Source organism: Helianthus annuus, chromosome 5, assembly GCF_002127325.2.
Source record: "Helianthus annuus cultivar XRQ/B chromosome 5, HanXRQr2.0-SUNRISE, whole genome shotgun sequence".
NCBI classification, from domain to species: domain Eukaryota; kingdom Viridiplantae; phylum Streptophyta; class Magnoliopsida; order Asterales; family Asteraceae; genus Helianthus; species Helianthus annuus.
Window position 1 is genome coordinate 69265067 of NC_035437.2, and position 16943 is coordinate 69282009.

Sequence of the window (16943 nt, forward strand, 5' to 3'; positions counted from 1 at the left end):
TTCGAAAACTGTTAAAAGATAAACAAATTATAATTTTCGAAATATTTGATACAATTAGATCATCACTAAAATAGGAAATTACATCTCAAAATCCATAAGAATTCGAATTTTCAGTTACTTCTTACATTAACAGCTGTAACAGGAGTTTCGAGATCAATTTTAACGAGCCGAGACCAAGATCCCGACTCGAGACCACAAGGTCTCGACTCGAAATCATAAGGGTTCTCAAATCTTTATAACTCGAGACAACGGTTTCGACTCGAGACAACAGTTTTTCTCGAGTCCTTAAGGTTTCGACTCGAGACCACTGAGGTTTCGACTAAGGGCTACAATCTTTACAACTCAAGACACTGTGGTTGCGACTCGAGACCTCATCAAGGAGACGATGTGACAACTCATAATTTCGAGGTTAGAACCGTTCGTTTCGTATTTATAGATCGAGTCTTATACTTATTTTATTTGACGAGTTAATTATACTTAACTAAATTTAATTTTAAGTTCATACTATTCAAGAGATTAACTAGATACTAAATCCTTATCCATTTCAAACCGACTCGAACCGTAGCCCATGTCTCGCTAGTTGATCCAACCTACTCGCATAACCCGAAACTCGTGACATCCGAACAACCTAATGCATTAATCTTAGTGATTTATATTTGTTGGACTTATGTATATAAAAAGAAAAAAAAAGAAAAACAAAAACGAAACTGCCACCCTATACCCAAACTTGCGGCCCACACCCCATTGCCGATGTTGCTGAATAGTCAAGTCCAAGATTTTCTTTAATTAATTGTCTCCTAAAATTGCTTACCACCTTGTGTCCAAGTCTGCAGACACAAAGCCCATTCTTGAGAATAATTTTTGTAAAGTTGAAGCACGTTAGAATTGCAATGAAATCATTTAATGTCTCATCAATTTTGTTAATTAATTCCATACAAAATATTTAATCTCTAAACTTTAGGCTAGTCGGTATGCGGTTCGGCCCCGGGTCGTCCTGCGTCGGCGACGGTCCAAACACCGTGCCGCCCCCCCCTCCCGTCCCGTCTTCCTGGGTCGGCGACGAAGCAAAAGTGGTGGGCCCTTCAAACATTATGACCGTTGAAAATAAAAAAAAATTAATTTATAATTAACATTAAATATTCAAACGGTCATAATTCAAAATATACCCAAATTCACTTCCATTTTTATAAATACTCGTATCTTTAACCATTTTTTTCACAACTTTTCACCCACTACCACCCCATCTCTCTCAAATTTTATAAACCACTCTTCCCTTTTTATAAAAACTCATCATATTTTGTACCATTTTTTACCCGCTACCACCCTATCTCTCGCTAAAAAATTATCATGGCTTCACCCGTTTCTTCCATTTCTTCAGTTTCTTCTATGTCTTCATCGTCTTCGTCCGCGTGGTATTCATCATCTTCGGAAGAGGATGCTATTATGCACAACATGATTATGAACGAGGCTCAGGTGTTCATGGCGGCCGATGAAGGGTCGTCCCAACGGCTAACTAGACGAGCAAAATATAACCGAGACCAAGAGGGTATTTTACTTTTTTTTCCTTATGTTTTATATAGATTTTAAAATGTATTTTATAATTCATTTCATTTATGTTTTGTTCTAAATTTATAGCCGTCCACGATAAACTAGTAGCCGATTATTTTGCCGACGAACCCGTGTACCCAGCCGAGATTTTTCGACGTCGTTTCCGCATGAGTCGTCCACTGTTTTTACGTATTGCAGGCGACATGGCCCAGTCTGATCCGTTTTTTACATTGCGAAACGATGCTAGGGGGCAAAGGGGTTTCAGTAATTTACAAAAATGTACGTCGACCACTCGCCAACTTGCGTACGGTTTCGCACCCGATGCATTAGACGAGTACATTAGGATGTCTGAAAGAACCGCACGTCATTGTTTGCACAAGTTTTGCCAATGGGTTGTCAAATTATATAGCAAGCGATACCTACGGAAACCGAACGCAAACGACGTTCAAAAGTTATATCAAGCACACGAACAGAGACATGGTTTCCCAAGAATGCTCGGGAGCATTGATTGCATGCACTGGCAGTGGCAGAACTGCCCAGTTGCATGGCAAGGTCAGTATACTAGGGGAGATCAGGGACATCCGACTATCATTCTAGAGGCTGTTGCGTCATAGGATCTCTGGATATGGCATGCTTTTTTTGGTCTACCTGGTTCGCTCAATGACCTTAACATCATATCCCAATCACAGATTTTTGATGATGTAGTGGCGGGTACAGGTCCAGACACAAGCTTTACGGTTTCAGGGGTGGAGTACAGGCGAGGTTACTACCTAGCCGATGGGATATACCCAACGTACTCGACAATCGTTAAAACTATCCCGTACCCGACCGACGACAAAAGAAAAAAGTTTGCAAAGTTTCAAGAGGGCGCAAGAAAAGATATTGAACGGGCTTTTGGTGTTCTACCAAAAAAATGGCACATCATTTCACATCCAGCACGTTCGCAAACACCAAGGAGGTTACGACACATTATGTACGCTTGTATCATCCTTCATAACATGATCATTGAAGACGAAGGGAGAGCGATATGCGAGTACGACGAAAACGCGTCTACTGGAAATTCTGTTCCAGTTAGTGAGGAACAACAAGATTTGAACGCCTTCGCTCTACGTAACGAGTACACACATCACAACCTACAAGCGGACTTGGTGGAGTACATTTGGAACAACGCTCCCAACGAACTCGGCCACGACATGGAAGACGAAGACTAGTAGATTATTTTAATATATTAGGATATTTTTAAGTTTTTTTTTTAACTTTATTTTTTTAAGTTTATGTTTTTTTTTAATTTATTTTTTTTAAGTTTATTTTTTTTTAAGTTTATGTAATGTTTTTTAATATTAATGAAAATATTTTGTTAATTTATTTGTTAAATGTTAAAAAAAAAATTAGAAGATTAAAAAAAAACATAAAAGTGGTGGAAGACTATAACTAGGACCATCCTCCCATGCCCCCTAGTTTTGGAGGATGATCCATCCTTGGGAGGACTATGACGTGTCGCCTACGTGGCGGATCATCCTCCAAGGATGGTCCATCACCATACATTGTAGTCTTAAAACATGTTAACAATATTTGAGCACAACTATGTTATAATTAATTAATAATCATTAATCAATTCCAGCCCAAATTCCTTTGTTTACAGCCCACCAATGCAACCGCCCTATACATACGTAACATGCAGCTTTTTATAATATCCCAAAATCTCACAACCCTAATTTTCTAAACCTACGATCATTCCCCCTCTCCTCTGCTGTGAACGAAAACAAGCCCAAGAATCCAAGCGAAAAGTCGATATCGAGGCTCTATCAACTTCCTTCTTATCGCTAGGTACTATATCTTGAGTTTTATAATAACTCTACAAGTTCATTGATGATTAAAATCGTTGATCTTTTGTCAAATCTCGGCTGTGTTTATTTGTTATGTGTGATAACTTGATGATATATGAAGGGTTAGGCTTTAAAGATCATGGTTTTAATGTGGTAAATGATCTTGATGTTTGAGATAGATGAAATCTGGGTATACACGACTCATAACCTGCTGTGAATGATTGATTTCGGTCGTGGGATACATGAAAAACAATTTAAAACAGGTAATGTTTCGTTCAACAATTTTCTGCAGAAAATACGCATACTTCCACAGTCTTTTTCGGGACATAAACTTATCTAAACTGTGTGTTTTCTGAGCCAAAAATCAAGTATCCGGAAGTAGCTTTCATACCGCAGTGATTTCATATTTTTGGACTGGTTTAAGTATTTTTAACGGATTAAATCATAAAACTGCTCTAAGCTGTCATTTTCTGCAGAAAATGCAGCTCACGTTTTGTGCCATAACTTGATATGTTTTTACAGTTTAGACATGAAATGTTTACTGTAGATGCTCTTAAGTATCCCTGCAAACCTCCAACCGGAATTTCGTCAATCGGACTTACGATGAATTTTAAATGAATTTTTCCGTGGACTGCAGTCAGAAAGTGAAGAATCTGATTACAGCCTGGTAAATGAATTTTATAAAATAATTGGTGATGAATCAGATCCCGAGAATTTGAAGCAATAATATTTGGATCGTTTAAAACATTCTATAATTTTTTGAGAATTTTACTATACACGAACTATTCCGGATAACACTCCGAAAACTGTCCGAAAATACACTATATTGCTGAATTTTATTGAAAAGTATTTTGAACCTTTTGTGACACTTGTGTTGTCGCTAAACTATGTTGTGATAATTAGCATTGTATGATTACTTGTGCTACATGCTAGATACATGTAGGAACTTTGTGCCCTATTTGAAACCACTAATGGACTAACTGGAAATCGTACTAGGAAGTGATTGACCGACCTTGACTGTTAGCTATTTTTAAGAGTCAAACCGAGCAACCAAAGGTGAGTTCATACTTTCTATAAGGCATGAGATTCCCCGGTGGTTTGGGAATGGGTAATTGATTGGAAAGGAAACCTGCGTATTCTCCTTGGGTAGAATACGTACCTCCACCCTCTTAATTGAAGGGTGACCACATTTGGAACCTGCGTGATCTCCTGGAATGGGACACGTACTCCACCCTCTTAACTGAAGGGTGACAACATTGACACTAGATAAAAACTCTATCATTAAGTTCCTCGTTTTTATATCGACTTAATCGCCAGGCCAATGGCGAACGGGTCATTAGTTAAATAGCACTATTAGGTTTGACAGGCCTCACACCGTGCCGCAGAGGACGGGCGTGGACTAATGGATCTGGGTACGTCAATGATGATAGACATTGACACAGGGCACTCAACATAACTTCAGTCAGTAGTCGATATGGTAACGGGTCTAGTGGGATATTCATGGGGTAGCCCCCATGGCTGGGAGCCAGAGTAAAAGGAAAGGATTATTCATGTTTTTAAATTATGGGGTAACCCCCACGGCAAGTAAGCCAGCTAAAAGGAAAACTATGCTTTTGAAACAACTTAAAACAAACACCCAACTGTGAACTCGCTCAACTTTGTTGTTGATTCATTACTATATGCCTTGCAGGTCGTTAGGTGCTTAGATGGAGCTTGCAGGGGAGGACGAGGTCGTTGTGGGATATGGACTGTTGAGTTCCATGTTAAACATTTGAACTTTTAAACTTATGTTTTGGTTTTAAACTTTATGTTTCCACTGATAACTTGAACTTGGTTAATTTGTTTTAGACACCAATTATATTGTTGGTTGGTTTTTTACATTTACTTTAATAATTTGTTCAATATGATTGGTGGCTTGATCCTGGTCATGTCATGCTCCCTGCGGTAATACTCTGCTTGTGGATTTTGGGAGTGTGATAAACGAGATCTCATAAAACACAACAATCAAGGCCATGATTATGACTCGAGACACTGAGGTTGCGACTCGAGACCTTAATGAGTCGAGACCTCATAATGTTTCAAGATAAGTCGAGACCTGACTCGAGATCTCACTCGAGACCTCATAACTGAGTCGAGATCTCACTCGAAATCTCATTACTTTAGGCTGTTTAATGTTAACTAACATTTAGCTCGGGGCTCGGCCCCGAACCCCGTGTAGGGGGTACACTGTTCCCCCTGCACCCCCAGCGAACTCACCGTGGAGTTCGATCCGCGCTATCAGGTGGTTTGCTATTAATGATTGGTTTTGTAAATACTTAGTTAATTAATCAGGATCAAATAATGTTTTACAAAACCAAAATGGCTTTACTTGAATGAGCTTCTGATGTATCATTTCTGGCCAAAGCTGATTTGATACATCTACTTATCGTTCACGTATTACGCAAGCTATGTTAAGTGTGCATCATAAACATGAATGTCTTAATATCTGGCCAAAGCTGATTTAATTCCTTCATAGATGGCATACTTAACGAGTGCATAACTAAAGTGATTGATTCAATTCTGGCCAAAGCTGATTTGTCACAAATACTTTGCACACATGCTTAAATGATTACACTTCTGGCCAAAGCTGATTTGTTATCGTTTAAGTAGAATTTTAAATAAGTCTATTATTTTGATATTAGTAATAGACATATCACAACCTCTTCACATAATGATCCTTATATCAATGATCCTTCATTAATTTTATGATCATTTCGTCTGCCTTATTTTTTCTAGTACCCATATGTGACATCTGTACTTGTGATATCATTTTACAAACTCTGAACAATACAATATTAATAAAACAGTGTGTTTTGATCCCAATGTTTGTCATTTATGTTTGGTTTTGTGCCCATGTTGATTTTTGATCGATTTAGAACTCTATATCGCTTTCTGGAAAGTTATACGTGAACTGATGCGTAAACGCAGTCAGTTTAACGCGACAAACACTCCGGAACATCATCATAAACTTAACATACCTTAAATAACCTTTACATAACTTAGAAATAAGTTTTAAAGGCTTTGGTATGGCAAAAACAAGTTTATTCGCTCTCAGGGACTATTTGCGTCAATTTGCAAAAGTCTACCGTTTCGTAAGGAAACGTACAGTCCGGAACTTGATCATAAGTTAAACATACCATATATAACCTAAACATGGCTTAGAAATAAGCTTTGATAGGTTCGGTGTGCGAAAACATGCTTACATGATCTTTCAAGGACTAAAAGTGTCAAAAACGGCGTAAGTTTTGCATTTTCGCGCATATCTTACGTTCTGGACACATCTGGACATCCAAAATTTTTGTACACACTAAAATATTTTTATTTTAGTGATCGCCATGCAAAAATTCCATTCGTCGCGTAATTTGGATCGTTTTCGCGTCCGTTCAAATTCCGTCGTAATTAACCGAACAACGCGATCGTACGACCAAACGAACCGACATCCGAGATGTTTTCAAGCATGTTTTGAGTCCCCTATACTTTAACTTCATTTTAGAGCCTTGAAATGAGGTTAACGGGGTTTAAACGCATCGAAAAAGGCTTTAAACACGTGCAGGGACCATTTCTGTCAATTTTGAAACTTTGCTGAACCTGATGCATGCTAGCGTAGCGCGAGCCCTCCTACCTATGCCGTCGCGCTACGCGAGTGCCACATCTGGGCAGAAAGTTCATTTTCAGCAACAGTTTGCAAATTCAAGGGCTGTTTGTGCAATTTCTTTGTGTGGTGGGCAAGTTTGTGTGTTCACCAAGGCTTCTAATCAGCTTGTAACACATGTATGGTTAGGATTAATGCTTAATGACCAAGCAAAACACTTGTGATGATCCTATTAACTCACCACAAGTATAAATAGCCATCCAAACTCCTTCATTCTTTGCTCATTTCTTCTCATTCTCTCTTCACATCTGCTTTGGAGCTCTCTCTCAAGCATTTGGGACTTTGTCTTCTTGTAGAAAAGATAGCAAGGACCTTAAGTGAGCATTCTTTCATTCTTTTTATTTCCTTTTTCCTTTTGTAGTGCAGAAAGTCAAACAGTTTGGCCAACAGTTTGACTTTCGGTTTTGACCATCAATTGGTCAAGTCAAAGTTCAATTGAACTTTGAAACGTGATTGTAATCACGATAGTTATAATCCTTCGCGGTTATAGCTGCTGATTACCACGTTATCTAGTTGTAGTGTCGAGTCAAAGTTTCGGTCAACATGCGTTTTAGCACGCATTTTGCAACGAAACTACTTTAGGGTATCAAAACACTTTGTTTTGATACCAAATCAGTAGGTTAGACATGTTTTGACATGTCTAACTCGACACTATTAGTTTGTGCTTGTTTAGGGTCGTAAGGTAAGCGGTCTAAACAACCGCTTAGACTTTCGAACTCGACCCGTTTGGTCGATCTTTAGGATCCGACCAAGCTTAGTTAGTGATCATAGTTTCATAGGGAATAACCACTGAGGTTATAACCTTATGATCACCTAGGATTGGTTAGTCATATGCTTGTTAGCTTGTATGCCCATAGGAAATGACCAAAATGCCCTTTTGAAGCATAAATCCGTATTTTGACTATGTGAACATAATTTTGACATATAATCTGATTTAGTAACATGTTTAGGGATAATTGGGCATGTAAGACTTGACATAGCACATAGTTAACCATCCGATCATAGTTTTACGCTAACGACGCCTTATAGTAGCTTATGTTACCATAATGTGTCGAAACGGGTCAAAAGCACTTAGGTAGGCCTTCCAATCAGAATGTTGGGACTAATAAATCATACCATATGAGTTCAATTACTCATTTGATTTATAGAACCTCATTCTATCCTATCTCCCGATTTAGGAGCCGATTATTAACATAATTACCTATACTAGGTGTCGGTTGATTCCGTGACCCTTGGAGCTTAAATTGGTCTTATTCTCAAGACTAATTAGCAATCCCAAGTGAGTACATAGTTCCCCTCTTTTACCGTTTTCAAATACTTTGGGGTGATACACATGTACATACATGTTACTTTTGTGTATTTCATGCTTTTATGACATAAACATGCTACTTTCACCTAGTACATATATAGTACATGCTTTCCATTGTGTTTTGCTATGTATGTCAAGCATGCTAGCACATTGATTTGTTACACATTTGTTGCATATGTTTACTTAGCATATGTAACACATTGTTTTACATAACGTTTCTGCTATGTATGTTTACTGAGCATGCTAGCACATTGCTTTTACATGAACATTTCTACTAGGCATGTTTACTTAGCATTCCTAGTACATGGTTTTCACATGCTACATTGGTTATGACATTTGGTATGTTCAATCGGGACAATAATACATTCATTAACATTAGCTACGCCGCTCGGACTTATGTAATGGTACCATAGGAATTGACAACTCCCGTTTCCGACTTCCTGGGTTTGTTTGGAAGTTGGGGATGACAGAATCCGACAACATAATTTAGATAAACCTTTAATTCGTTTAAGGGTTTGTCGCCACAGTCGCAAGGCTTGAATGTATGCGATTAACATTACTGCATAAATGTTTGTAATCATAAAGCATTGTTTTTCTGCAAAGCATAACATTTGATTTAAACTTAGGTTTATTCAAAAACATGTTTTGTACATTTTCTATGGGGTTGAGTAACTTCTAGTTATTCACCATACATGACATTTGTTTTCACATTAGACATCATTACATAGTTAAGTAGATGATTTCCTACTTGCTATGCATTTCATTGGTTTTACATGATATACATGACATTGTACATGGTTTACACATACACATTTTGATATGGAACAAGACATTTTGGTTGGTTATTGATAAGTGACTTATGTAACGGGGCTATGTGTTATATGATAAAAGCATGGTGGATACGCCGCTGGTACTTCCTATATATAAGTGCTTTTATCGTATTATACATCGTTGCGTTATATAAACCACTTGGGCAATACATGAAACATTTCATACATAAACATGACATTGTTTTACAAATTACATATTTTATACAAATTCACTTTTACTTGGTTATTCATTTAACCATGCATTATCATTTCATCATCATTTGATTTTCATTGATTTTCACATGGTTTTACAAAGGAAAACATTTTACAAGGTTCATGACTACATTTTATTAAACTCTCCTTTCAAATACAAGTCATGAATCTGCATAAACAAAACCTATGTATCTCACAGGCATTTTTATGCTGACGTACCTATTTTTACATGTGTTTCAGGTGCTAATGCATGATGATGCTTGTGCTTCACTTAGGCGGACTCGGGCCTTAGTGGCTTAAAAGACAGTTATTATGTTAGTTTAGTTTGAACTCAAAGACAATGTAACTTTAAATTTTAATAATACATAACTTTATTTGCCATGGTTGTTGAAACAATAATTCTGTCGCCACTCACCTCCCCGGCGTTTCCGCCGCGGTTTGTTGTTTTACGCGGCCGGGGTGTGACACCATAATTTTACTTACTATAATTTTCTTCTATAAATCAATATCTCATCCACTCTAATTCTTAAACCTAAAATGTTTTGCTTTATTTAAAGTTTCTATAAGAATTAGTACTTAAATTAAATCCTTGATTATCTCTTAAGACACGATAATCCTATTGCTCTCTTCTGATAAAGAACTATAGAAGAAAAGTAAAGCATGATGAATAGGACAAATCAAACATGATGTCTCTTATGATAATCAAGAACTCTCTAACATAATTGCTATCACTAAAGTTATTCCAGATTAAGTCTTTCCTAAGACTAATCTATTATTGTGGAATAATCACAAGAGCTCCTAAGATGCATGCCTTCATTAAAAATTCTAAACTATAAAGTTAAGTGGTATATGTGAATACATTAAAATGTACAATACCATGACCCATAAAGTTAATGGCTTACGCATGGAAATAAGTACAATTTTTAGTACATTACCTACTAAGATTTTCATTTGTACAATTCTGATGCCTTATAAATCAACTATAACACTCAAAAGTACCAAAGGAAAATGAGTGTGTTGATAAGCAACATATGTACAAAGAAATAAATATTTGAAGATGGAAAATAAGTTGTTAGTCACCTTACAACCACTTAAACATTAAAAGAGGATTGTTCTAGAGTCCATAGACAAGTTACAAGTGTTAATTCCACCTCTAAGGTTCTTCAAGGGAAAATCTCACTGTATAATTATGCCATTAGACTAAGCATAAGCAACGAGACTATTCATTATACAGAAGAACGGTTGGATAAGCTAATTAGGTAGTCACTTACTAATGATATTTAAGTCTGATAATTTTCAATATTCCAATTAACACATGATTAGTTGACTCTAGTTCTAAACGTTTCCTTACCAGAAGTCAACAAATAACTAGCATGAGAGTTAGTGACAAAATTAAATGTTAAGGCTATAAGAACCATAATAAGCAGTCTTCTAACAACGCCTTTGGATACCTTATATATTTTGAAGATTAATCAGAATATAGTATCATAATTAAGCAATGCTATGAATGTTGTGAGGTTTGCATAGTCAACATAAAGTCACACTTACCTTAAACTCTCATCTTATTTGTTCTAAATATCTAGATTGAAACATTACTAAGATAAAACTAGATGATACCTTACATTTTCACAACTTTTGTCATCATGTAAATGAGAATTTGACAAAAGGAAAATGAGACTTATAAATTTCATCCATTATAACCGAAATTCATGAGAAATCATGACATGGTTAATGAGGATATTTTTTCATCTAATCTCATTCAAAGTGATTTTAAATCATGACATTAAAGCCCTAAAATATGACTTCGCTTAAGGAATAAGTATGGGTCCATCATAAGTCATTCATTGACATTCGTGGAACTTATTCCAAAAGGAATATTCAGACATAATTCATTTATCATTTAACAGACTATCAACTTGTATCTAAATTTTGTCGCATATGGCCCACGGTCTTAGAAGAAATCTATTCATATATATATACTTGATAAGATTTCTATTAAATATGTTCCTAAAGTTTCTTATGATATCTGGACACTAAAGAAATCAAATAAAGTCTAACGTATATGTGATAGGTTCCCACGTCACGTAGCTCATTGAAACTTCTCTTGTAGCATTCTAGAGATATTAAAGATCAGTGGGAACATTAAGTGTCTTAATAATAACTTGCAATAGTTGCAAGAGGTGGGGGAGTGAAAACTTTATATTACTTCAATTTACACCTCTTGTACAAGACACCGCTCCATCACGACACTTTTCTATCAAAACTTTTCTCCTTAAATCTAAAGCTACTCTTACAAAAGTTTCATTGTTGGTTAACTGTGGGCACACTTAGATTTCTTACCTAAACTAATATAATCCTCAACAAGAGAAACTACAACGACTAACGTCATCAATATGTTTTCTCTATTAGAATTTGTTGGTCATTAAATTTTGACCCTAAGCATGCTGAGTTCCTAAGGTCAGTGGGAGCAGTCAAAGTCCTTATCATGACTTGCAAGGAATACAAGAGGCGGGGGAAGAGTGTCATTAAATTTCACTCCGAATTTAACTCCGATTACACCTCTTGTACACCATACTGCACCAACTCTTACAAACTTAGAATCTTGAAAATGATGGCAACCTAACCAAGAGCTAATCCATAAAACTGAAACTTCTAATAAACCCAATAATCAACTTAGGAGGACAACTAGGTTTAAAAACCTACTAACTTTGATGATTACATAACCTCCCTAACTGAAGTTGAAATGGATTTTGGAAAAGTTTACTGATCCAATCTCTTCTAATCAAGCCATTAGCATCGATCAATCTTCTGAATGGAATAAAACTGTTTTCTAGTAAAACTGATTTTATGTGTTCGTATAACGTTTGGGATTTTATTGAATTACCTAAGACTGTTCATAACTAAATCAAATCCTAATATATAAACTTTAAGATATTAAGAAGCATGAATGATTGTCAATAGTTATACTTAGGAAGAGATAAATTATCAAAGATTTTTTTGAGGATCATCACTGTTCTAGTAGCTTATAATAGTTTAAAGCTACATTAGATGAACATTAAAAACAATTTTCCCTAACAATTGGCTGACACATTTACATGTTCATAAAACAACCTGAAAGTTCTTAACTGAAGGTTAAAGAACACTTTATTTGTAAGCCAATAAAATCCATGTATGGGTTAATGCAAACATTATAATGTGATGAAATCTTAACGTAATTATTTTCATCAAGAATCAAGTGGATTAATGTACCTACCTCAAAATGAGTGGGAGCAACTAAATTAAACATGTCTATATATATGATATTCTTTTGAAAGGTATATGTTACATAAGTCAAAGCATTGTTAACACAAACTTTGATATAATAGATCTCAGAGATATCTCTTACGTGATAGATATCATAACATGCCGAGATAGACCCAATGGGACATTAGTTCCGTTCCATAAGTTTGACATTAAATGGGTTCTTACATATGTAACAAACAATACTGCTCTTCCTTTAGAGGATAATAGGATAAATGAGATTATTTATTTACGCTTCATTAATTAGAAGCCTTATGTAAGTTCAAGTCTATACTCGTTTAGATATTACTCACATTGCAACACACTAGATATGTCTAGATTAATGTGAAGCATCTAATGGAGTATTACAATATCTTTAAAAGAAACGAGAGGCTACAATTTAAAGAAGAAGTGAGAACTAAAACCGGTTGATTACTCTAACTTTGTAATATTCAAAGATGACAAAATGTATTTTCGGGTATATCCTTATGTCAGCATACAAAACCTATCTCATGGAGGAGTCATAACGGACTGATATCAACAACCTAAGTTATAACGACATAATATAGTCACCGAATGTTGTTGGAAATTTATCAGTGGACTCATAAGTTTATTAACTCCATATAATTAATGTTTTGAAGACTTAGTGTGATAAAGTCAACTACCATGACTCCTTGAATAGTAACAGTTCAAGAGGTGCTGCATTAAATTTCGATACGAAATTAATTATTCGTATATGAACAAATTGAGGAAACTAAGTTTTGTATCGAGTACATTCATGATATGATTAATGATCCTATAACTGAAGGGCTATTACCCATAAGTCTTATTAAGAGAACTCATAGACGGGTATTAATTAACGGCCGTGCGCAATTGCATATCGTACTATGAATGACTAACTATTAGTTAATTTTCCTCATCAGTTTGATTTTGTTTGTCTCTAAGAATATGTCAAGCCGACATAATGGCATATAGACAAATAAAGTTACAAATCAAACAAAGGGCTTATGCGTATTTTCATCATAACGATTAGGTTTTAAATTAAGGCTATAGTATGACTAATGGGGGTCCCGAGTCGAATAATGATTCAACGGTTGTATTTCTCTGCTATAGTTCTTGTTTAAGGCTAAAATGAGTGTTAACTCCTGATCAGGCTTTTCTAATGCTCATAATAAATGATTACTCGGCCAAGTGGGAGAATGTAAGAATAAATGGCGATTGTAATCATTTATATAATAATAGATCAAAATATATAACAACCTACTAAATAATTAGTTGGTAATTGTTGATGGGCCTAATTACCCTTATTAACTAATTAGGGTTTCCTCTTGGGTGTACATATATAACGAGACTTATGTAGAGGTTCTAGGGTTAGACACATAACCTAATTACTCTCATAACATCAGTCGACCTCCTCTCATCAACCGAACACCCTATTCGGTTTTTCTTCATCACCATCATTAGATTGCACCCTAAGGAGGAACCAGATCAAGCTGACAATCATGTCGAACACTATTGCTGCGTCTCCATCTGGATTCTCTGCTAGCCTGTACTGATTCAATCAAAGGTATGTTTTCATGTTTTCCTTTATGTCTAAACATAACTAATCAACAAGAATCACGTCGATGTTTTTGTTTTGTATATTTCATGTAACAAAAAAGAAGTTGGAGGCTTTTTTTATAAATATATTTCACGTATAATTTTTAAAATATATTTCATGTATGGAAAAAGATAGCATTCTCTTTTTGTGTGTGTTCACATATATTACTCTCTTCACAAGAGAAATCCTTTAAAGCTTGAGCCAGCTCAACAATTGTGGTGCGCCAAGTTTGATTTTTCAAGTCATTCAGACAAAATTTGCAATCCCCTCCTTCACACATAGGTGTGCGCTCTAAACATGTGGATTTGTTCCTTATAAAGTCCTTAACAAGTTTGGTCACGACCTCTACTTTACAAACTTAACACATTTCCTTATTTCAGTTTTATTTCACACACCTCAATTTAAGCATAGTGGTCCATCCACCTTTGCTTTAGTTTAAAACATTTTAGTTGGTTATACAACACAAAACTCGAAAGGTATAATGTATATAAACACCGGACATGTATATTTATTTATATTTCATTAGCATTTCTAATAGATACAATATGACAGTCAAAACATGTCACCTAATGAAAAAGGATTTCATTAAATATTGTGGGGCTATAAGAAGAACAATATTTAAGAAGTACGGTATCCTATTCTTCTACGCAGATGGACCACATAAACAATTAAAGCGTCCAGGAGAGAGGTGAATTAGGGACCAAAGCCTCATCATGTGCAACCACAATGGTGCATGCAACCCGGCCCGGGTCCTGGTCCTGCAAGGGTCTTCACATTGGCCTGAATTCAATCACATGCATCCATGGACCATTTTCATCCGGGACTATGTGTACAATACGGGTTTATATTTATGAATATACGACTGTTCGGACAAATATATATTCTAGAAAAGGTTGCAAACGGCTAGAGGATTGTCATGGTCTATTTCTCTTAATGAGTTGTAGGTGTCCCTTGTGTATGTCAGGTGCGTTTGGACCGTTTGGTCAATTTAAATTTCCCATTTTCGCAATTAAATGTATGCCAACTGGTTGTGCTTGTATAACTTGCTTGTCAAGCTGTACACTTGAGTTCTATTAGTCATTACTAGAATACAAATACACAACCAAGGAGTTCAGATATTAAGTTGGTTAATCTTAGACAATCTTAACTGCTATTAGAGTTTTTTTTTTTTTGGGTAAAGGGTTACCCCGGTGATTCTATATATTCACAAAAATCAAAACAAGTAGTAAGGTAAAATCCTTACTAGTTCAAACATGGGACATACCCCCATGAAAGTAGAACAAGAAAAACAACTAAAAGTGACACAAAATAAACACCCACTAGACTAAAAATCTAGACTGAAACTAGAAGCAGGACTCATCCATTTTCCATGACCAAATCGGCTCCGTGAACATCCCACTTTTCAAGTAGCTCCCGAACCCCCGCAGTATTCTTGAATCTAAGCCCCATCAGTTTATATCTAACACTTTCCAACACCACCTTACATAAAGTATCCGGCGGCCGGGCATGATTTCTGAACAACCGGTTATTCCTTTCCTGCCAAATAGTATAAGCCAGGGCCGCAACTAACAATCTGCAAACCAAATTTTTTGCTGACTTTGACCGCGAATGACTGCCAAGCCAGTCGAGAATATCACACCACTTAGGTTCCAGACTTTCCATACCAGCTTTTGAACGAACCGCCTCCCAAACTTGCGTGGCGCACTTGCACTCGAAAAATAAATGCTCATGCGAGTCAACATCTTCGTAGCACAATAAGCAGCACATCATGTTCATGTTGTTAGACCGTGTATGGTTCCATTGCAAGATTTTATCCTGAGTTAGCAATTTTCGTCTAACAATAAGCCACATCAGAAAAGCATGTCGAGGAATACATTGAGAGAACCAAATGAGATTAGCCCAATCCACCTCCTGATCCCTTGCTCGAAGAGAATCCCACACTCTAGAAGAAGAGTATTCAGCCACATTATCTCCATGTTTCCACATAAGACGATCTGGGGCATTTAAATTCCGTTGCATGTGGTCGAGCTGAATAAGAACTGGGAACATATCTCTCCATGCATCCGGCCAAATCCAAGAACCATTAAAAAAAAATCTGCAACTGTATCCTTAAGAGAAAAACCCTCTCGGGTTATGGTTCTTGGAGACAAAAACGAACAAAGCGGACCAATGTTACTCCAAGTGTCAAACCAAGCAGAAGTATTTCTGCCATCCCCAATCAAAGACCAGACGTGTTGACGGATCATGGGACGAATCTGAACCATCTTCCTCCAGCTCCAACTACAACTAACTGGCACCTTATGATCCCAGAAATTCCGCCCTTTTAAGCGATAAGAGTGTATCCAAGCAACCCATAATGAATGACGGTTACTTAGAATACTCCAAACATGCGACACCATAAGAGCTTATTAAAATCAGAGACCCGGCGGATACCTAAGCCCCCTTCACACTTCGGCACACAAACAGACTTCCAAGAAACTTTCGCTCTATTCTGCTTAGAAGAGGACTGAGCCCACAGAAAATTCCGCATTTTCGCTTCCAAATCCTTAACCACCCTAGCTGGTATTAGAGTTACTTAAAGACTTTTTAATAACTATCGAATTTTTTTTATTATTATAAAATTCTTGGATAAATATTAAAATAATATATTTAAGTGACCGAAGCAAAT

At 36.3% G+C, this 16943-nt stretch overlaps 1 protein-coding gene across 1 annotated transcript; it reads right to left on the reverse strand.

The window, feature by feature from the left end:
• Positions 1-15631: 15631 nt before the first annotated feature.
• LOC110943275 lies at positions 15632-16294 on the reverse strand. Its single transcript, XM_022185024.1, has one exon. The coding sequence runs from the start codon at positions 16292-16294 to the stop codon at positions 15632-15634; it is 663 nt and encodes a 220-aa protein (XP_022040716.1).
• Between the last annotated feature and the right edge of the window lie 649 nt (positions 16295-16943).

What these genes read in the sequence shown, in the direction of transcription:
- LOC110943275 (XM_022185024.1), bottom strand. Translation starts at nt 16,294, where the DNA reads ATGCAACGGAATTTAAATGCCCCAGATCGTCTTATGTGGAAACATGGA.